Genomic DNA, 24,688 nt, shown 5'->3' on the forward strand with positions numbered 1-24,688 from the left:
GCTGCTATCTTCAATAAAGCAAAAGTTATTGCAAAATGTTAAAGTTGGCGCAAACAGACCAACAGACAGGGCAAAAACAATATGTCCCCCACTACTATAGTGGGGGACATAACAAGAGGGCCTGAAAGGCCCAAAGTCGCTCACCTGAGATAACAAGATATTATTGGGATAAATTTTCTGACCAAGTTTCATGAAGATCGGAAAATAAACAAGAGGGCCATGGTGGCCCTGGTCGCTCACCTGAGAAGTATAAATGATAAGTAAGGGTTGTAAAACATCTTTTTGTCAAATTCAATGGTTTTTTATTTCCATTTTTTATTGATTTGTAAACGGTGAATTTTTTTTTAAGGGTTCTCAACCATTTTCAAACTCAGCCCAGATATCATTAGTACAAATATTCTGACCAAGTTTCATGAGCATTGGACCAAAAATGTAACTTCTAGAGTGTTAACAAGGTTTTACTATAGCCATATAAGGAAAACTGCCCCGCCCGCTGGCAGCCATGTTTTTCAACAGACAAGAACCATTTTCAAACTCTTCCAAGATATTATTGGGACACATGTTCTGATCAAGTTTCATGAAGATTAGACTAAAAATGTGACTTCTAGAGTGTTAACAAGGTTTTACTATAGCCATATAAGGAAACTGCCACGCTCCCTGGCAGCCATTTTTTTCAACCAACCAGAACCATTTTCGAACTCGTTCAAGATATCATTATAACAAATGTTCTGACTAAGTTTCATGAAGATTGCACAATAAATGTGACTTCTAGAGTGTTAACAAGGTTTTACTATAGCCATTTTAAGAAAACTGTCCCGCCCCCTGGTGGCCATGTTTTTCATCCACCTGGAACAGTTTTTGAACCTGTCCAAGATTTTATTAGGACACATGTTCCCACCAAGTTTCATGCAGATTGGACTAAAAATGTGACTTCTAGAGTGTTAACAAGGTTTTACGATAGCCATATAAGGAAAACTGCCACGCCCCTGGCAGCCATGTTTTTCAACCAACCGGAACCATTTTCAAACTCGTCCAAGATATTATTGAGACACATGTTCTAACCAAGTTTCATGACGATTGGACAATCAATGTGACCTTTAGAGTGTTAACAAGGTAAATGTTGACGACGCACACGGCAAAAGGCGATCACAATAGCTCACCATAAGCACGTTGTGCTCAGGTAAGCTAAAAAGGCCTCTAGAGTGTTAACAAGGTTTTACTATAGCCAGATAAGGAAAAATGCCCCGCCCCCCCTGGCAGCCATGTTTTTCATCCAACCGGCATCATTTTTAAACTCGTCCAAGATATTATTAGGATGAATCTTCTGACCAAGTTTCATGAAGATTGGACAGTTAATGTGGCCTCTAGAGTGTTAACAAGATTTTACTATAGCCATATAAAGAAAAATGCCCAGCCCCTTGGAAGCCATTTTTTCAAGCAAACATAATTATTTTCAAACTCATCCAAGATATCATTGAGACCAATCTTCAGACCAAATGTCATGAAGATTGGACAATAAATGTGGCCTCTAGAGTGTTAACAAGGTTTTACTATCGCCATATAAGGAAAAATGCCCCACCCCTGGTGGCCATGTTTTTAAAGCACCAAAACCATTTTCGAACTCATCCAAGATATCATTGGGACAAATCTTCTGACCAGGTTTCATGATGATCGGAAAATAAATGTGACCTCTAGGGCCATCCTTAAAAATTATTTTGTTTGGCATAACCCGACCGACCCACTAAAATCGGCCCGACTGAATTTATTTTGTTACTTTCCAAAAAAAAATTGTTTTTGCTCGCCAAAAATTATTTCCGCTAATTTTTTCCTTTCCGCTTGTTATCCTTTTCAGTTATTTGCGTCATTTAATTGAATGCTCTTTCAAGGATATCTTGAATAGTAATGAACAAAACACGTACTGGTATTTATTTGAGTCACCTATTTATTTGACATATGCATATGCGATTAATAAGACTTTAAATACAATTAAACCGCTCCTGTTTTTCTCGTATCCCTTTAATTAAAAAACGCTGCTGTTGTTCAGGATAGTTCAGGAGTAAAAAACAAATTTATTAATTATCACAGTTCAATTCAATTCGGCAATCGGCAGAGATGTGTAATATTATCGCCATTCAACTAATTATTTTATTATCACTCTTTAATTCAGATCTGTAAATATTCAGTAGAAAGATAAAAAGCGGACAGCTTAGAAATATTTATTGACGGGTATTGTCACTTTTTTGTTTCATTTGCTTATCTCTTTATACAACTTTCCGACCGGTCGCTTTTTTGGAGGCAGAGGGCGATGCTAAATGTGTATTTAAATAATACAACATCTGCGAATGAATGACCCAATATTATCCTATAGCTCCACCCATCCTCGCGTTTCATTCGACAACGTCATGTCATGTGTAAGCGAGCTCAATGCTGATTGGCCAGCTACCATTTGCACTTTATTAACAATAAGGTCAAGCAATGTCTAATCGGGTACAGACCGGGTTTCGTTAACTGTTCGAATTGCGAATACATTCATTGAAACAAAGAGAGAAATATAGAAAACCAGTCCAGATTAAAATGACGGATGTTTTCAACGAAATTTTACTAGATATTCGCATTTGCAATTTAGATTTTTTTTGAGCCAAATTTTCAATATTTTCGCAAATGACTCAAATGACGAACGACAGCGCGAGCATTGCCAACGTGTTATTATTGGAATAAATGCTCACTATTACAGCGCTCGCGCTGTCGTTCGCCAAAGCGAAAGAATAGCGAATTTGGCTCAAGAAAATTATAATTTGGGAATATGCTTAAATCTCGTTCAATTTCATTGAAAACATCCGCCATTTTAATCCGGAGTGTTTTTTTATTACTATTTTTCTCTTTGTTTCCATGAACAATTTGAAGCGCATATGGTAGCTAGCCAATCAACATTGAGTTCGCTATCGGGTAATATTTGGTCATTTATGCGCAGATAATGGAATACACCGTTTATATTGTCGTCTGCCTACAATATAAGGGCCGATGGAAAAAGTCGTATAAAAACAAGATGTGTTTGTGAAACACAATGTCCCCCTATATGATGTTTGACCTTGTAGGATGACCTTGACCTTGTGAAGGATGACCTTGACCTTTCACCACTCAAAATGTGCAGCTCCATGAGATACACATGCATGCCAAATATCAAGTTGCTATTTTCAATATTGCAAAAGTATTCATAAAATAAGTGATTTGGGCCACATATATTTGACCTCTGACCTTGAAGGATGACCTTGACCTTGAACTTTCACCACTCAAAATGTGCAGCTCCATGAGATGCACATGCATGCCAAATATCAAGTTGCTATCTTCAATATTGCAAAAGTATTTATAAAATAAGCGATTTGGGCCACATATATTTGACCTCTGACCTTGAAGGATGACCTTGACCTTTCACTACTCAAAATGTGCAGCTCCATGAGATACACATGCATGCCAAATATCAAGTTGCTATCTTCATTATTGCAAAAGTATTCATAAAATGAGCGATTTGGGCAACATATATTTGACCTCTGACCTTGAAGGATGACCTTGACCTTTCACCACTCAAAATGTGCAGCTTCATGAGATACACATGCATGCCAAATATGAAGTTGCTATCTTCAATATAGCAAAAGTTATTGCAAAATGTTAAAGTTGGCGCAAACAGACCAACAGACAGACCAACAGACAGGGCAAAAACAATATGTCCCCCACTACTATAGTGGGGGACATAAAAATAAGCAAATGAGAAGAAGCGTAACACTCAACAGCTCTTCCGTTAGTGGAAGTCCGGGCGTAAATTACGCCCGAAAACGGCAATCGTACGTCCATTATGCAAATGGTGGAAGTCCCATGGACATCCGATAATCCGCATGTACACTATTTACTAATACACAACACCTACACATGTCAACTGTAAATCGGGATATTCAGACCATTATCTCCGCCCAAGAGCTACTGTTTTCAATGAAATTCTCAGGGAGTGGCAAATATTGATTTTTCCAGCTGTCAATCAAAGTCTTCTTGGTAAGCGCACCAGCCAATCAGCGCTCAGGCAGCCGAATACACGCCGACCCCACATGAAGCTGTTTTTAACACATTCATGGTACAATGGTAGCACAGTATTGTAGTGTAGTCGTGTTCTAGAATAATGTACATGAAGTAAAGAAACATGTGGGCCGTATGGTCTGCAAATCTGGGCCGTATGGTCCGATAATCTGGGCCGTATGGTCCGCTAATCTGGGCCGTATCGTCCATGGTCCGTATACCATATTAGCGACCTCTGCGTTACTAAGTTTTTATTCAGCAATCAAATATTTGAGTCCACGTTTTCCCCAAAGAAGAATGACGTGACGTTGTACATGAAGTCTATTTTTCGCATGATTTTCATCTGTACACGAAATACACGAGAAATGTTTATTTGTTGCCAGAATTTTCGTAACTTTCCGTGAATAATAAAATCCTGAATTTTTTGGATAACACGTTTGTTTTTATGCATTTGAAAATAAGCAGTCTGCAAACTTAACCCATTGCCTGATCGCCAATGCCATGAAATCTCGGCTCTGGCAATAGCAAAAATCTGAAAACAGTTTGGAAATAAACCAACAAATAATTAATTCACGAAAATTTGTTCGCGTGCGCGATCATTTGAAAAAATTCGGCATTTCGGAAATGTTCGTTCGGTACCGATTTTCCCCGGTATTTTATTTATTTCCGATTTGTTAGCAGATGGTACGGACATGGACTGCAATTGACGAAATATCTTCGCTAGTTTCCAAAAATCTTAAGTCAAATGTCCGCCATCTTGAAATGTTTTAAGTGTCGATTAGCAAAGCAAAGTAGTGCAAAAGCATATTGTAAAGCAATATGTTAACCAAATTATGTATTGATTACGTATTTAATGAGTAATTGGTTTTCATTTTCTGCAGTCAAACGATATGCACATGTTATTTCATGTGCAAAACACATACATTTTTTTTCGGACAGTCGTTTTTAAATAAAGTATTTTTCGTCGATCATAAAGTACATATTACATTTTAATTTCGGTCGTTGATTTGTCATAATTACTTAATATGAACAGTGCTCTATGCTCTCATATCGCGTCACGTGATTAATTGGAATTGCCCCATCCCACAATTCAACTTGCGTAAAATGGCGGACGATAGCGGACGTCAATATTGTCCATATTTTGGATTTGAAAATAGCAATCGTAATAATACTGGATTATTGGGTAATGGATAGAGTTTGAACATGTACGTATATTTAAATTCTATAATAAAAGTGGGACTTCAAAATTAACGTCTGGGATGTCCAAAATTTTAGGCTTGGAAGTCAGGACTTCCAACTTTTAAAAGCTAACGGAAGCGCTGACTAAATAAATTATTTTTTATCTGATCAATTTACAAATTTCTACCGAACAGGGGTTCTGAAATATTTTAAGAGTCTAGTTGTCCACGGACAAGTTGGACCCACAAATTCACTTGTCCATACCAAAGAAGTACTTGTCCGTACTTTTAAGATAGGTAAAGAAAAGATCATTACTAATTAAGCAAATAATACAAACATACTATTATCTGCTAATAAAGGAAACTCCTTACAAAGTTTACATTTACACACACCGGCAACGTTTTCAAGCCAAGGGAAATCATTTAGCCAAGACTTAACAAATTCTCGTTTCCGCTTGGGGTCATAGGCTTTATCAATATTCATACTTGTTTTTTCTCGTCTTCTCCGACGCCAAACTGATTTTATCATTGGTCTGATTTGCGTCCTGGCTTGACGTTGAAGTCATTTAAAAAAAAAAAAACATCAAATGTTCGCTGCATGTCGGTAGAACATGTATGAGGCCCAACCCTTGCGAAAGATGTCAGTCCTCGGACATTTCCGATAAAATTTGCTGAGGTCCGGTATCTTTCCTGAAACCGGCGGTCCTCGTGTCCGAAACAAAAAAAACAATAAGATAAACTTTGTTTTGGTTGGAAATAAAAATGAAACTACAAATATGTCAAAAAATACTGACTGGTATGAATTAATCTACTTTGATTGATGGTTTGACGATGAAATAAAAAGGTTTGTTACAAACCAGTCGAACTTGCTATCTTTGCTTGTGACGTAACAAACTCGTAGTGCTATACTTCTAACCTGTCAAATACTGCACGTTGTTTTGTGACGTAAGCGACACAACAAATTTTTTATTGGTTGAAATGAATTTTACTGGTTTCAATCCTTGTGATGGTCGTAAAGCGAAAGCGGGGAACTATACGACCTTTGCCTGTTCCGTGTCAACATTGAAAGCGAAAATCAGCCCTTCAATCGGTTGCGAATATGTGGATTTTTTATCAGGTGATTTTGTTTCATATTGTAACTGTTTTACGTTTTTGCAATAGCTTTTATTTGTGTAAAGTCTTAATCTATTAATTTCTGAGCCTGATTGTTAATTTTTTTAACTAAAGTTAAACACTAAAACTAGCTGTTAAGTGTGTCACTGTCAGACTCATGTCATTTTCATTGCTACGTTATTTTGACAGGGCTAAGCCTGGCGAAAAAAGAAAAAGCCAGGTGAGTATTGACCAAAGAGCAGAGGAAAATAAAAAGAGTAGGAAGGATAATGAAGTAGAAAAACATGAAGAATGAGGATTTCAAGAGGTTTGGAAAAAGGATTTTGATGTATACTTGTGACGTGTGTTTTTTTTCATTGATCATTCATTTTGTATCCAGTGTTCAAAAGAACAGGTCTTCATTTAGTTGTTATGTAACTCTATTTTGAATTGTTAAACATTGTGAACAAAATAATGATAAAAATACTCTATAAAAGGTATTCTTTCGTGTTTATTTAAAGACGAACAAGGTCCGGTAAAATCTGGTGAGGTCCTGTAAATTTTAAAAGTTATAGGACCTCATGTCCTGTTATATTTTTTTGTCTTTCGCATGGGTAAGAGGCCATTTGCAATTTACAAAAAATGTTATCTGATGCGTTATTGGCTGTTGCTATAGAATGTTTCTCGACTGAAAATGTTATCTTATGCGTGATTGGCTGTTGCTATATACGCTTGGACTGGTTTACTACATTAAATAATTATTATCGGAAAATTACCTACCTTGATCTATCGATCTGAATTAAAGGATGATAATTAAATAATTAGTTACATGTCGAAGATGTTGCACCTTTCTGTTCTTGATTGAAATTAAAATGTTATACTAGTAACTACTTTGTTGTTTTTTACTCACAAACTATGCTTCTGTAAAGTAATATGTCAACCAAATAGTATATTAATTACGTATTTGCTAGCTTACTTGTTTTCATTTTCTGTAGTCAAACGATATGCACATTTTATTTCATGTGCAAAATGCGTACAATTGTTCGGACTGTCGTTTTCAGTTAAAGTATTTTTTGTCGATTATATTATATTTTCATAGTTCTTTATAGAAAAAATAGACAAACGAATACACGTGCGATGATACGGACGGTGCAGAAAAATCTTTACCAGAGGCGGAAGACTTAGAGCTTTATTTGATAATTACTTTTCAGTTTGGTATATGTCGGAGTTCATTGTCAGAAAAAACAAAAACAAAACTAAAATAGAATATAATCCCTACCTACCTACCCACCCAAATTTACCTGGGTCGGGTTATGCCAAACAAACAATTTTTTAAGGATGGCCTAGAGTGTTAACAAGGTTTTAATATAGCCATTTAAGGAAAATAGCCCCGCCCCCGTGGTGGCCATGTTTTTCAACCAACCGGCATCATTTTTTAACTCTTCTAAGATATTATTAGGATAAATTTTCTGACCGAGTTTCATGAAGATCGGACTATAAATGTGGCCTCTAGAGTGTTAACAAGATTTTACTATAGCCTTTATATAGCCATATAAGGAAAAATGCCCCGCCCCTTGGCGGCCATGTTTTTCAAGCAAACCTGACCATTTTCGAACTCATCTAAGATATCATTAAGACCAATCTTCTGACCGAATTTCATCAAGATTGGACAATAAATGTGGCCTTTAGAGTGTTAACAAGGTTTTACTATAGCCATATAAGGAAAAATGCCCCGCTCCCTGGTGGCCATGTTTTTCAACCAACCTGCATCATTTTCAAACCTGTACAAGATATTATTAGGATGAATCTTCTGACCAAGTTTCATGAAGATTGAACAAAAAATGTGGCCTCTAGAGTGTTAACAAGATTTTACTATAGCCATATATGAAAAATGCCCCGCCCCTTGGCAGCTATGTTTTTCAAGCAAAGGTTACCATTTCTGAACTCATCCAAGATATCAGTGGGACAAATCTTCTGAGCAAGTTTCATGAAGATCAGAAAATAAATGTGGCCTCTAGAGTGTTAACAAGGTTTTACTATAGCCATATAAGGAAAAATGCCCCGCCCCCTGGCGGCCATGTTTTTTCAACCAACCGACATCATTTTTGAACTCGTCCAAGATATCATTGGGATGAATCTTCTTACCAAGTTTCATGAGGATCGGACAATAAATGTGGCCTCTAGAGTGTTAAAAAGATTTTGCTATAGTCATATATACAATGTAGCCATATAAGGAAAAATGACCCGCTTATGGCAGCCATGTTTTTCAAGCAAACGTAACCATTTTCGAACTCATCCAAGATATCATTGAAACCAATCTTCTGACCAAATACTGAAGATTGGACAATAAATGTGGCCTCTAGAGAGTGAACAAGGCAAATGTTGACGTAGCACAACGCACGACGGACAACGGACAAAGGCGATCACAAAAGTCAAAAGCTCGCCATGAGCACAATGTGCTCAGGTGAGCTAAAAAATGTAGCTCGCACCAAGGCTCGAACCAGTGACCCCCGGAGTCCTGGAGTGAAAACTCATTTGCCCTCTCAGCTATTCTGCCGAGTGTTCATGCAGAAAGTATTTTATACCTTATATAAGCAATCTTCGTAGTTTAGTAAATTTAAACGACAACAACAGAACTCTCCAAATTATTCAATCGTTTCGCGTTGCAACACTTTATAATTTTTAGGTTTTTAAATCGTCAAAAGATGCATATAATGGCTATATTAGACTATGGTAAATGTTGCAGTCTGGTGAATAAATATGCTCCAGTAATGTACCAACCAAAGTTTATTGTGATATAGATTAGCACAGTCTATAAATAAGGCCAGTGTTTTTTTTCACCTAGAGGGGAATGGTGGCGGGGCCTGTCCAAAGGGGAAAAACACGTTGTTTTTTATGAAAAGGGGAAAATTAAAAAATTCACTCTTTTATATGTAATGATATTTATTATATGAATACACATGTATGCATGTATGAATGTAATATTCACAGCTGAATGTCTCTGGGGTTTTTTCTTAAATATTTATCAATGATTTTTTCAACATTAGTTTCTGACAGTTCATCCTTCATGCACAGTCTCAATTTTCCTAACCAATTCGAGTCTAATTGGGATTTTTTTAAACGATACAATGGCAAATTTGAGCATTTTTTATAAATAAAATGGACCAAATTGGAATGTGTTTATCAACAAATATTGACACAATATAGATTCATCAGGCCTGTTCCTGGCAAGTTTGGGGAAAAAAATGCAATTCATGTGAAAAGTCCACTGATTTGGGAAAAACTAATTTAATATAACTCTTTATAATAATTGAAAATCATATTAATCATATTAATTATACAGTAGACTCTCTGTAAACCGGACGGTCTCTGGACCGGCCTGATCGTCCGGTTTTCAGAGAGTTCCGGTTTACCAAGAGTTTGCATATTGCGGAAATATACATGATATGCATTGTATACATAATCACATAAAAATAAAACAAACCATAATACATTTACATGTACCATGTGATAACTGTACGCAGGTACTGATGATGTTAATTGCATTCTTAAAAAATGTGTTTTTAATCGATTAAAAGCAAAAAATATTCCATACCGACTTGTTTTGATTAATCCCAAAGTGAGCGTGGTGCTTTATACATGTACGTACGTGGCATTTGTCATATAGGCGAGTGACGACACAAATAAGATTGTTGTAGATACACGATTTATTATCATTAAACATACGCACAAGCAAACAACAGCGTCATAATTATTTTTTAAGATATTTTTTAAGATATTCATAATCTAAAAACCTACTAATTCTTGAAGTTTACGAGTTCACGAAAAAGTCCAAGATCACTCTTTGCTTGAAAGCACATTTCTCCTTTTTGTTAAAAACATGGCTATAAGATCATTTAAAATAACCGAGAAGATCACAAGAAAGTGATCGTCACAACGGCATGCATTAATTTTTTAATTAAATTGTTTATCATAGGCGCTAATAAATAATTAATAAAACGATCGAGTCAATCACTTTTTGGTGTTACCGCGAGTCTATTATAGACATTCACAGTTTGTTTTACATTACATGTACTTAATCGGACTCCCATAGCCCGGTAACGACTTTACACCTTTATGGTATGTTTAATCCAATTATCGATAATTGCGCGAGCAAAATGTGACACCGCACTCGCTGTGCTGACTAGGTATTGTTTTTTTCACGCCTCGGGCATCTTGAGAATTTAGACCGTCCGGTATACTCAATGTATTTTACGTTGAAAATGACCAAATTTACGGAGATACCCGTCCGGTTTCCGGTTTTCAGAGAGTTCAGTTTATTCAACATTTTTTAACAAAGAAATAGAAGGAGAAAATACGGGACTGGCCCGACCGTCCGTAATCGGAAGAGTTCCGGTATTCAGAGAGTCCGGTATTGGCCGAGTCTACTGTATTAATTATAGTTATATACTTTGTTAGTTGTTTATGAAATAAATTTGAGATATTGAATAATATTTATCATTAGACAGTTCTTTCTAAAAAAAAAAAAAAAAAATTTTTTTTTTTTTTTTTTTACTTCTTTAGGGGATTTTTTTCTACAAAACTGGGGAAAAATATATTCTCTTTTTTTAGGGGAATGGGGCCGAATATCGGCCCCCAAATTGCCATAAAAAATAACACTGTAAGGTGGCATAAATCATGAAATTTCCGACTATGAACATTTATTTTGTCGCCACTTTTGAAATTGTGTCGCAATTTGCAACAGTGGGGATCCAAAGAGAAATCCCTTAGAAGTGAAATAAAAGAACTTTTCAGTCTAAGAGAATCGAATTCTCCTGAACAATAACCTTTTTATTATTGCACAAAGAAAAAGCAACAATTATATGTAAAACAGGTGTAAAAGGAACAAAATAACATTTAGATTGTGTCGGTTTGTTTTTTTATAATAATATATGGTATTATCATACATTGGTAGTATCTTAATGATAATTTAGAATGTTCAAATAATAACAAACAAGATATGTTTGTTAAACATGCATGCCGCTGACTTGTATGAAGGCACTGTGTGACCTTGACCTTTGAGCTCTTGATTTAACAACAGCACCGCATAACAGGTGCCACGCTCGGCTGTGAAAGGTTGTCAGAATTTTATATAAAATTCCTTCTCGACCTTTGACCTGGAGACCCAAAAATGGGTGTGGCGTTTAGAACTCCTCAAGGTGCAGCTACATGTGAAGTTTCAAAGTTGTAGGTAGAAGCACTTAGACTTTAGATTAGAGCCAATGTTAAAAACCTTAACAAAATGTTACGACGACGGACACTACGAGAACAGCCGAGCTAAAAATCATAATTGGTGAACCTTCATTACAACTAAAAAGCATAATAATTTCTATGATCCAAGGATATCTCTAAATATTGTGAGGAAGTATTAGTTTCATGATAAAAGCACATATAACCTTGATCTTTTACTTGATTACCTCAAAACCAATCACTAATTTTCAATCTCCCCTAAGTTAAACAGCATAGCAATTTAGATGATCACAAGTCATTTAACATTCCATAGATATTGTGCGGAAACAAAATTACATGGTACAAGCCTCTCTGCCCTTGACCTTTGACACAATAACCTCAAAATGGATAGACGTCTTCCATAACTACAAAGTAATCACTCATGATTATACTCATTTGCATGGTCGTAGGTCAAAGCATTCTGTAGGCATCAATCTGTAACAAATGGCCAATGAATCTACCTACCAACCTGCCAACAGGTGCAGCGCAAATTAGACCCACTTCTTCTAAATGGGCATTATAGACAAAATGGCTTGTAACTCTTACCTTTTGGAGCTTTTATTACTGGAGGGTCACAGCAATCCATGTGAAAGCCTCGATCGCAGGAGTCACAAAACAGCATGTTATCCTACAATATGAATGGCAACTTAATTTATAATGTAAGACTAATGTACATGTACCAAAGGTCTGTTGTAGTAATTTATACAACATATATTATTTATCCAACATTGTTGGAATTAATGCAAGCCCAAAAGCCCAGCACTGATTAAATTTCAACATGGATAGCTCCAATATTCAGTCTAGCTATGTAAGACTCTCAGGAAATAATATAAGAATTTAGGCTAGAATTGCTTTTTTGTTAAGATAAACTACTCATTTACGACTTGATATTGAGTTAAATACCAGTGATTTTTTTGCTAAAAATTACCGCCGATTTTCGGCTGCTTCCCAATCGCAAAAATCAACGTTTTTTCCCAAAAAGCTGACCAAAATTTCCCAAAAAAAGGCCTAAATTTCAAAACATTTTTTTTTTTTTTAGACAGAAGTCCCTTATAACTTATGATTTCTTAACTCTAGATCTTAACTTTTTATTTAAACATCCTACAAAATACATAACTTTAAAATGGTACTTTTTGTCTATAAATAATTCCAAAATTTTCCACTTTTATCAAATAAAACAATCCCAGACTCCTTTTCCCAAAATGGCTATAAAAACCCCTGAACATACACCTAAAAACAATTTTAATTCTGTTACTTATTATCATATTTATAATGCTTAATTTTTCCCAATTTCATTGTTAATCGCACTATTTTTCCCAATTTTCATGGTTTATCGCACTAATTTTCCAAATTTAAATCAAAATGGCACAGGCTGTAACAAATAAGAGAAACAAAAATTACTGAATATTACAAGCGTGAACAATGATTGGGCAAGATTAAGAATCAGCTCAAAATAAAACAAGAGTGCCAAACTGTCACAAGATACGCCAGTTCGAAGGTTTTGGACACCACGCTCAATGCTTGAAATGCACTAAGTGACATCGTGACCTCGTTTTTGACCCCGCATGACCCATATTTGAACTTGACCTACATATTACCTAGACACAACTTCTGACCAAATTAGGTGAAGATCGGATGAAAACTACTTCAACAGGCTTTTTCTGCCCTATGCCACGGGTCCGAAATTTGGCCCAATTCCCAATGCAAATCTGGTTGTTTTTTTCCCAATTGAAAAAAAAAATCCCAATTCCAAAAAAAAAAAGTTAACCTGATCCGGTGTAGAAAATAGAAAGTGTTGCATAATTAAATTATCTGTTGCCTTGAATTTGTTTTAAAAACTGTAAAATATGTTAATGATTATTTAAGACTTTCCTTATTTTCCTCAAAATCCGGCGCTTCGCATGATTTTTTTTCACCTCAAAAAAGGCCAGGCCTTTTCCCCAAATTCATATTAAACAAGGGACAAAATTGTCACAAAACCAGGTTTTCATTGTGAAAAAAAAATCTGATTAAGGGAGAAAACTCAAACTGAACTTTTGAAATGAACAAACAAAATAAACCCCCTTTGTAAGTTTGTTTTAAAAAAAATAATATTTTTAGTCGTGGCGACCTTGACATTGGAGTTATTGACGTGATTCTTTCGTGCGACACACTGTCCCATGATGGTGAACAAATGTGAATGATTTTAAAATCTCACAATGAATGACATAGTTATGGCCAGGACAAGCTCGTTTATGGCCATTTTTGACCTTTGAACTCAAAGTGTGACCTTGACCTTGGAGACATCGACGTAATTATTTCGCGCGACACACCGTCCAATGATGGTGAACAAATGTGCCAAATGATTTTAAAATCTGACAATGAACGACATAGTTATGGCCCGGACAAGCTTGTTCCGCCCGCCCGCCAGCCAGCCAGCCAGCCCCCATTCGCCAATCTAATAACCAGTTTTTTCCTTCGGAAAACCTGGTTAAAAACCTGCACTTATCTCACATGTTCATAATACTAAATTTTAATAATAAGTTATCAAAATTATCATTATTTACCAGTTAACAGCTTCTTTGAAATATAAGAAACACTATTTACATGCCATAATTTTTCCCAATTGAGCCAAATTTGCGAATAATTTTTTTCCCAAAATGGGTGTTTTCACAACGCGAAATTCCCCAAATTCCAGTGTGGCGTATTCCCAAAATGGAGTGGAAAAAGCCTGCGAATTAGAGAGCGGACACCATGCTAAATGCTTGAAATGCACTAAGTAACCTAATGACCTAGTTTTTGACCCGGCATGACCCATATTCGAACTTGACCTACATATCATCTAGACACAACTTCTGACCAAATTAGGTGAAGATCAGATGAAAACTAATTCAATAAGAGAGCGGACACCATGCTAAATGCTTGAAATGCACTAAGTGACCTCGTGACCTAGTTTTTGACCCGGCATAACCCATATTTGAACTTGACCTACATATCATCTAGACACAACTTCTGACCAAATTTGGTGAAGATCGGGTGAAAACTACTACAATTAGAGAGCGGACACCATGCTTAATCCGTGAAATGCACTAAGTGACCCCGTGACCTAGTTTTTGATCCAGCATGACCCATATTCGAACTTGACCTAGATATTGACTAGACACAACTTCTGACCAAGTTTGGTGAAGATCAGATGAAAACTATCTGAATTAGAGAGCGGCACTGCTGTGGACGCCTCCCGCCCGCCACGGGTGATACTATTATACGTCCCGTTTTTAAAAACGGGCGTATAAAAAAGAGCAAATGTTTAAATCACAACAGGCTGTCTAGCACCAGCATCCAAATGAAGCAAGTAAATAGAAGCTGATATTTTACAAACAATTTTTACCTCTCTCCCTGCTTTGCGACAAAAGAAGCAGGTTTTGCACTCAATACATTGCCACCGTGTTTTCTTGACATTCTTGGTTAATTCGGTAGAAAACTTCAAACAGGAAGGGTGACCTGGTAATGAAAAACAAAATAGTACCCAATACATAATGTTGAATTGTAAGAGAATTTGAGAAATCAGGATACGTCTTTTTGGTAAGACTCCCCTCTGCTGCCACTCTAGGCTGGACAACTTGAAATGTTTAAATTTCTTTTTACATCTAAGACTTCTACACAAAAACCTATGCAAATCTAAAGAAACAAATAAATGACACAAGCGATTTAAACTAGGTTCCGGAGAGATAAAAGATCTTTCCATATTAATACAAAACTACCCTTGAGTAATGTTTCACTGCATTTTTCCTCGACACTTGGGAATGTATCAGTGTGCAGGTGTCAAGAGGATTAAGAAGATGACAATAATGTTTAAATAGTCACTACATTTACCTCTTTGCTCTACTAATTTTAAAGTGACAGTGTCTTTAGTGTTTCTTTTTTTTGTTCTTAGTTTAGAGACACAGGTTAACATTCACATAGTTATTATTTGAATTTACTTGACATGAGCACTGACTGCCTTCAAGTCATTGACTTACCAGCTATTTTTTTCCTTCTTTATAAAGTACCAGAAAACGGCCAGGCACTTTCCAAATTACGAAAAAACTACATATTTCTCAATTGCTGTCAAAAAAAATCCCAATTGAAGGTTTAAAAAAAAGAAGAAAGTTTTGAAAATGAAAACATTTAGTTAGTTTACCTATGCATCTCTATGGCTTGGACCTTAGTAAATATAATATTGACAGTTTAACAACAATATTTTAGTTATCAGTTTTAAAGTATTTGGGAGCAAAAAATCAAATACACCAATTTCCCAATTTTAAGACTTCATCAGTGTTCTCCAAAAAAAAATTGAGAAGCCAGTTATATTTTCAAAGTAGCTGGCGACTGAGCAATAAAATGTGCGTATTTGCACCATGTCAATTGATGTTTTGTGAAAAAGTAACAAGACTGAATGTAACCGGTGAAATCAACGGCTACTGGTGCTTCCGGAGAACACTGGACTTCACGACATGAATTTTTCCAATTTCAGGGTTTTTTGCGCACATTTTTGCCATTGCCCATGGGCTGGTACTGGTACTTTTCCCAATTGTGCAAAAAAAATGCTGCTTACATACCACAATTTTTTTCCAAATTTGAGTCAAAACAACGCATTTTTTTTCAATCTAAAGGAACTTGACCCCATTCTCAAAATGGTAAAAAAAACACCAACATGAAATAATCCCAAATGATAAATCGAAACTCACCGCTATTACCGCAGTCAACACACGATATCAGCTCTTCGGGTACACCATCTCTGTTCTTCTTCTCATCACCCAAACAAAAACTGCATACTGGGCAAGGGGGGCAGATCTCCTGAAATGAAATATTTGCATACTATGAAAATGTATACTTTAATATTGATAAATTTATCTATTGCTGCATTACAACCAGTTATATATATTTTGTTACAAGTTAAAACGATATTTCCAAAGTCACCTCAGACATGAGAGTACACATTTATGTTATTGTTTCATGTGTTATAAGAATATATGAAAGTGAGCTACTAGAGCATTTGAAATGATTATCATAGTACACAAATGAACTTTAGATACATAAAAGTCAATTGGCTAATACTAGTAATACATCATCAAACATGTGAAAAAACAAAAATATAATGTTAAATTTGTGAATAATTTATATAATTCAATAAATTGTATTAAACCTATAACTTATTCTATTAAAAACATAATAAATACTAGTTTAGTCCATAAAAAATAAATAACCAGATTGTCATCCTAATTTTGGGGAAAATTGGGGCGGATGGGTCGGTTTTATTTTTTAATTTTTATTTTTCATTTTATGTGTCAGACCTTTATATAGGTAATGAAATGTTCACAAATTTGCTGGTTTATATTCACAACACCTATATGTATGTATGTATGTATGTTAAATTATATAGAATAAAAGAAATACATTATCAACATTTGACTATTGTGTTTTATTTTACCCTTTTAATATCATGTTAAACATATTATGACATTCAATAAAACATTGACTTGACAGAACATTGACTAGACAAAGTTAGTATTAAAGAAAATACAAATCTGTAACAGAACCCTTTACATTATTGTTTCAGTATCACTTAGTGCTGCAACAATACGCCAAAAACCGTATCGCAATATATTGTCAGTTCAAAAACCCGTATTGCAATATATCGCAATATATTGCTAACTTGTACCAAAATTATAACTTGCCAATTACCCGATAATCCCATAAATTCCAATTTTAAAGCAAATTCTGGTAAATATTTACTATAAATGTGCTCAAGAATAATAAGAAACACAAACATTCGCAAATTTTCTTAAGTATCAAATACATTTTTGCAATTGTTACTATTTAAAGATGTGATGAAATAACGTCCAACCGGGGCGTTTTTCCCACTGAACACGCGTAATTCAGCTGACGTGATGTTCCCGTTTTTATACAACACAAAATACACCCTTACTTTCCATGCGACGTTCTACATGTCTGTATAATTTTCGCGCGGTTTTTATTGAGACAAAGGATAAAGCACTTTTTATTTGACGCTATAATTTTTTATTGTCGCGTTAGCATTCAAATTTGGAAGCGTGTTTCCGAAATTCGGATTACAAATAATGCTCAAATCAGAATCAAACGAAACATTTACAGCTGTGCGCAATTAATTCAACGATAATCTGTTCAAAAGCATCGAATGAATGCTCCCATGTAACAACGCTACTCCGTATAATACACTTTTTAGAATGCTATTTTTACGTAAAAAATAATTTACACTGCTTTGTTTTGTTTACCTTTTTATCATTATTTCGGATGGCTTTTCTGGACGAAATGTGAATGAATTTTTGTAAAATTTTCGTACCGGTGTGATGAAAATCATATAGCAATACAATATGCGGATTGCGTATTGCGATATATACCGATATACCGGTATATTGTTGACGCCCTAGTATCACTAGATATCCTTGATTAAAACATGGTATGCATTCAATAGACAGCATTTAATATTTCCAGTTCATTTTGTATTAATTAGATGAAGATGTTGAAAATGCAAATGATAACATTTAATATGGGATTCAACTTTCAGGGGTGTCTCTAATACTCAAGTCAGTAAAATTTCCTAGACAGCCAACAGTTTGACTAACTGTAACATCGGGTGACACCTGTGTAAAATCTACATGTACTTTATTTCGGACGACGAAGGCACAGACGATTTTAGGGTGGTCAGCTTTCAATGGGGCTTGATCATACGAACCACAAATGAACTCATCGTACAGGTCCGCGAGAGTTTAAGTTTCTTCACATTTTGACACCCCGATGCCGTACCAATCTTTTACGGTGGTAATGCCTTTTCTACACCTCAAAATAAGAAACATTTTGTTGTTGTTTACGCTCGATCACCTAAATTTCAGACGACGCTTGTGCGCCGTTAAAAATCGATAAGCGTCTCGGAGACGTTTAGTTGCTGATTCGCACTTCGCTATTTTCGTACTCATTCAGCAGTTTTGTCCTCAGTATTTTGTGGCTTGAATTTTTTTACGGATTTTTTTTTTCAAAATAAAAAACATTCGGGCGGGACGATTTTCGATGGACGGGCGGGGATGAGAATCTAGGAATTAATTTTCTATGGCCTAATGTATACAAATTAATTCTGTACTGGCTGACCAAGGTAATTCATAAGTGTTTAAACGATTGAAGGACCAGTAAATTATATGTCAATGCAGTGTGTCAGTGTTAAATGGGTTAACAAATGGTGTTAGTAAACTTAGTAATAAAGCATAAAATGGTCATGTCAGAATGGGAATAAATATTATAGATGAGGCGACAGAAATTGATGCAATTGACAGAACATGACTCAATGAAGATGATAAAATGTAAACTATTTGCATATATTTTTACACACCTTATTTTCTTCCTCAAAGCAAAATGTGTGCTCTGAAAAGTCATCACCAACCAATCTTCCATTGTCTGTCACTGATCCCTCCTTCAATTTAATCAGTTTCCCATCTTGTTCTAGTTTACCCCGTATGATACCCATTCGAACAGCTGATTTGAGACTTTCTAGTAGACTAGAATCACTGGCTTTAACAGTATATACACTTTGCACATATGTTTCTATTTGTTTTAAAGTGATTCCTCCTTTAGAATCACAATTTCTTACAGCACGAATGACATATTTAGTCAAGTCAGAGCCGGGGCTCACTTTAAGCGGTTTTAGAGGTGGCCCGTTGCTTGGATCTCTGTATGAACAGATTCCTTTGTTCAAAACTTTTAGTACACTTCCATCTCTTACTGCCAGCTCAAGTTGTTCCAGTAATGAATCCTTGCTTACTTTATGAACTTGTTGGACTGCATGGCAGATTCTTTCATCATTTGGTCTTTGCTTCTGACTTTTTACTTTATTAATGGCTTCCAACAACCATTTTGTATATGTCGGATTTGCTCTGACAGTTCCGCCCTCCCCTTCCTTGGCCATAATGTTTTATTCTCTTTGTTTAAATTATTATTACTAATTAATTACATTGTTAGAAATCTGGAAACACTTTTGTAATGATAAGTCCTGTGAAGCAAGGAACCTGAAAAAAAACATTTAACAACACATAACACTTGTTTGTGTCCAGATATTGTATCTGTTTTAAAGAGACATATAATCTTGATATGAATGCATGATATGTATTATTTCTTTGTCAGAATATATCTTTAAATAAAAAGTAAGGCGGGAAGGCGACCATCTTGCAAAGTTTTATCAAAAATAAATGTTTTATTTACAACATCGGGTTGAAACAACTTCAGGTTAACGAAAATCTTTCAAAACTTAATGTAAATGTGGAGTCTGACAGTGCAGCATAATAGAATTTAAAGTCAAATTTCCCTCAATCGCACCCATTTCAAATGTCGGCGAACAAAATGGCCGCCGATATTTTCCATTTTTTCATGACATTATTTCCATGATTAACAAGGGTGTGAAATTAATATAACATGTTAGACAGTGTATACAAGTTACGCGGAAATATTCACAAATTTCCTTTATCGCAAATCTGAAGGGTTCTTCACAAAAACATTCGTCTAATTTTTATTTTTTCGGCAGAAAAATTGCGATCCCGTTTTGTATTTTGGCGTTTTTTTGCGATAAAGGAATTTCATGGCAATTTCAGACAAAACAGATCGGTTAAAAATGAACCAGCGATTACAATTGCATACCTTTATCATATTGTCCTTCACTTTAACCATCTTATTTTTGAAAAAATAACATGGCACTTTTCGACCTTAGTTCAAAACAAGGTTCATCATTCAATATGGCTACCGATGGACAACAGACGCTGGTCTTATTCTTGGGAGAATATAAAGTGACCTACTTTAAATAATACATTAAATATTGCACAATACCAAACTCTCTACTCTTGTTTAATGCACTAAAATTGAAAGTAATGAAAGCTTTATGAAACATGAGGTTTTTGTTGTCAAGTTATTTGATATAAATGTGTTTTAGTTAAAATTATATTATCACGTGATCTAAACTCTTTAACAAGTTTGTTTTCAGAACGGTTTGCTGTCGGTCAATACAATAAACTCATTTGATTGGTTAATATCAGTAATTGATACAGGTTCGAGAACTAAGTTTATTGGAAGCGTGTCAATTATTGTTGACAGTGTCAATGATGAGACTGAGCAGCATTCCATGTCATTATAACACCGTATCCGCGTGTAAAGGTACAATATAAGTTATCTAAAGGACATAATGAAAAGGTGCATTATGCCATATGCTTAAGTAAGGCGCGTCCTTGGATGACCATTATATACAATAAGCAATTATGCTTGTAAACATACCGTAATTGGTACTTCGATTGTACTGTACAAAATGTAATTCATTTCATGCGCAACTTAGATGTTTTGCATTTGTTCGTATGCACATTAGTTTTTTTCCGAACATTTGTGATTGGGCCTATATATGCTATGATAAGATAAATATTTTCCATTAAATGTTTCATATAATAACGAACAGAGAAACTTTTACGTCACATCATTTTATGTGCAGTTCAAATTGATGCTGAATGTTGCTATATGTAAATGCATTGACCAGCATGCCGTTTTGAAGGGCCCTGCAGTGCTTAGTATATGGCGTATTGAAGTGTGTCAAAATTATAGATAGATTTCTCATGAACTTATTCGGAGACTGGTTCTTACAGTAGAATGTGAGGCTGATAAAAACTACGCTTTGCCGAAGTTCGACAGATAAATTGTTTTCTATACAATTTGTGAAAGTTTTAATTCGAGTTTACATAATGAATAAATCGAGACGAAATAACTTTTTACTTCATTATTGACATCAAACTGCATCCAAATACCGATAATTGTTAAATGATGTACGTACAAATAAGTTCATATTTAACCGATAACCGTAGCATTGTTATAAAATCGTATTTAATCAATAAACCGTAGGTTTGACACAACACATAGACTTATCAATTGTCTTTATTCACTCTTTAAATATTTGCTCAACACCGTCGTCAACAGCATCCAAAATATCTTCTATGGATACGTTTCATGCACATTCCTCATTCAACGTTAGTTAAGTTTATACATTTTAAAGAACCCAAACTGACTGGTTAAAGCTATCTGCATATTTACAGACACACACACACACACATAAAGATGACTACTGTTCTTATTGAACACAAATCTGATCCTTTGCGATGGGGGAAGTGGACAGCTCTGCCCTCCGACTAGGAGATGAGGCGCAACAAACGGTCGAAGTTTGGCCAAACTGAAGCAGAAGATCAAGCAAAACCAAAACCTCACTGTCCGAGGAAACCAAGCTGCCTCTGAATCAAAGGCCTACTCTGGTCACATTTTTAGATGGTCGCTTAGCGACCGTCTAAGGTGGTAAGTCTAAAATGCAGGTCGATACGCCTTACCTACTAGGAGCCCAATACCCGTATTCTTCGCGTATCCGCGCAAGAAAGAGTTGTATAATTTATGCAAGAGGTTTGAGTTCTCCAATTATATTCATTCACAAATGGAAACATGATATTAATATCGTGTTAAATGCAATAGTTTCGAACGGTGCTTTTATAGAAAAGAATCAATAAACAATTATCGTATTGTACGTGTCGCGGAGGAGATTGTTTTAAATGAATAAAATAGTCCACATTCTGCAGCGTCTTCATGACGTAGTATTTTTGCTCAGTCCATTCATAATATGAGGCTATTAATAGATGCGCCTGTCGATAAACAAATGAAAGTCCACGGGCGATAACAACGCAATAGGTTACTTTCTCACATACACCTCAATGACATAGTACAGGTCATTCGTAAATTGAGGCTTTTAATAGATTCGGGAAAATGTTAACGCTTATTTATATTCTCAATTTATAAAACGTTGAACATAAGTTCAACAATAACTTCAGCGATACGATAGACAAAAACAAAAAATGTTTCATAATCGCTTAACCCGAATATAACAAACAATTTATAATAATAATACGAATGACCTGTTTCGTAACCTTGTTCATGCTACTACAGCGGGTATTTCTGGAAAACGTTTTTTGGTTCTCAACAGATAGCGGCGATCTTTTGTATTTACGGGTGCTAGCAACGCAAAAGTAGAAGGTTAGTAGAAGGTTTAGCTTGTTTATATTCACAGTTCTCAATACATAGACAGTTGGATATGAGTTCATCAATTACTACAGGCATACTATAGGCAACCTCGAAAAGGCTTTATAATCGCTAAAACCGAAAACAACTAAATATATTATATTAAATATATTCATAACAACAAATATCTTTTTAAAATGTAGTCGGCGCATACGCTGACTTTGAAATAAAGTTTGCCATTTACTTTTCTAAATAAATAAATAAATACAATTAAACAAAAGTTAAACTATTGTGTTGTGTTTTTCACTTGTAAGTTGCATATTCACCGCATGAAATGTGTGTACCGGTAAGCATTGTCAAACCACACATTAGTGTGAGTACCGGTAGATAAAAAATATACTACGGGAGAGCACTTCATATGTGTCCTCGTATGCCTTGTTATGAGTATCTTTCTTCACTATCGAAATATATCGTATGTTTATATTTGATTTAAACGCAGTTTTATTTCTAAACATTTAAATCACACGTCAATAGCGCCGTCATGCGACAATGGGTCTTATGCGTTTCGGCAAGCGTTTGTTAAACCCAACATGTGCTTTTGCGCAGTCAGGCAATAGGCGATGCTGTTCGCTATAAAATCACTCAATATGTTATGTTTCTCCTTACCAGAAGGAGAGATAGCTGAGTGGGCTATTTATATGATGGGCGCATATGGAATAAGACCCATTTTCGCATGACGATGGTCATTACACATCTCATTGCGAATTGAAAATGCCACATTTAAGAACAATGCTTTTTGATACAAAATTGAATTCAAAATAGCAAACTTGTTAATAATGGCAGTCTATCCACACATTAAGGAATGATTTCCAGACGTGCTTACCAAGTACGGCAAACATTGTGGTATGATAATTAAACGATTTTCTCTTATCGTGACACTATACTATTTTGCTAATGATTGTTTTCTCATCTTGGAGGCGAAAGTGAAATTCTGCGAGACGGATTGTAACGCGTAATTGTAACAGGGCCACAATTTGTGTCGTTTGAGCATACAGAGAGTAGTCCGGAATTCCTTACACTGAACAGTGCTACATCCTTTGAAATGAGCACATACGCACTGATGTAGCAAAAATTCAGAGGTTGTATCTCGAATCAGCTTATTAAATATTCGAAAATATTCATGCGTGTCTGTTGGCATTATGTAAAAGTCACTAAGATGAAAACTGAGTAAAACAGCTATGCCTAAAAGCGCACTAGTGCTCTATACCTATGTTTATGTCAGCGTTGTTGACACCGTGTGAACTGCTCGGGTAACAAGTAAAGCATAAACAGCAATGTTTATATACTTTTATTCCTCCATATACAAGATACGAAGATTATTGTATATTTTGAATTTGTATATGGTGTCAAAAATCAAAAGTTTTGTACACGGTACTTTCATTATGAATTTATATTCTTGGTGAGATAGTTATTTGATATTAGAAAAAAATATTCCTTTAATATGATGGTGACTGTAAATTTTCTTTATATTAAGTTCTCATTACCATTTCCATCATACTTTCTATGTTTTCAGAACGTCCAAAAAGCATGTTGTTTTTATTTTGTCTGTGTTATTTCTATGAAATAATAAGGATGATAAAAAGTGCACAAAAAACTTGACCCGTGCGCTATGACACACACTTTATAAAGTTGAATGGCGTGTGTTCATTTCAAACTTGCGATTGATTTTGAAAAATGAATTGCGTGTTAAATTATGCAATATCGAACATCTTCAGTGCCTTCAGCGCTTTGATTCACTTCGGTAGAGAGGCATACACGTATACCCAAGGCAGTCGAAGATGCACACCCGCTTCCAGTAATGAGGTTTTAGCCTCGCTCTTGGAAAGCGGGGTTAAACATATTTGCGTTAAGTGTCGCCCACAGGTCTACCCTTTCTGCTTTAATAATATTTTGTCGTTTAAAGGAAGTCTCTTCTTAGCGAAGAAACAGTGAATGCCAATCTAGGACGACAC

At 35.4% G+C, this 24,688-nt stretch overlaps 1 protein-coding gene across 4 annotated transcripts in view; it reads right to left on the reverse strand.

The window, feature by feature from the left end:
* The window catches only part of LOC127866384 (histone acetyltransferase KAT6A-like), a 58,540-nt gene extending 38,104 nt beyond the window's left edge, over window positions 1-20,436 (reverse strand). For 2 of the 4 annotated variants that reach the window (XM_052406868.1, XM_052406866.1), the window contains exons 1-5: window positions 20,283-20,436; window positions 18,985-19,657; window positions 16,310-16,418; window positions 14,971-15,083; window positions 12,150-12,231 (exon numbers count right to left, since the gene is read on the reverse strand). In XM_052406868.1, coding sequence (XP_052262828.1) covers window positions 12,150-12,231; window positions 14,971-15,083; window positions 16,310-16,418; window positions 18,985-19,557 — 877 coding nt within the window. In that variant the 5' untranslated portion in view covers window positions 19,558-19,657; window positions 20,283-20,436. The remainder of the gene's footprint in view (window positions 1-12,149; window positions 12,232-14,970; window positions 15,084-16,309; window positions 16,419-18,984; window positions 19,658-20,282) is intronic. The other 2 variants (XM_052406867.1, XM_052406869.1) reach the window with 2 other exon arrangements.
* Window positions 20,437-24,688: the final 4,252 nt, after the last annotated feature.

The sequence above is a fragment of the Dreissena polymorpha genome, chromosome 2, assembly GCF_020536995.1.
Source record: "Dreissena polymorpha isolate Duluth1 chromosome 2, UMN_Dpol_1.0, whole genome shotgun sequence".
NCBI classification, from domain to species: domain Eukaryota; kingdom Metazoa; phylum Mollusca; class Bivalvia; order Myida; family Dreissenidae; genus Dreissena; species Dreissena polymorpha.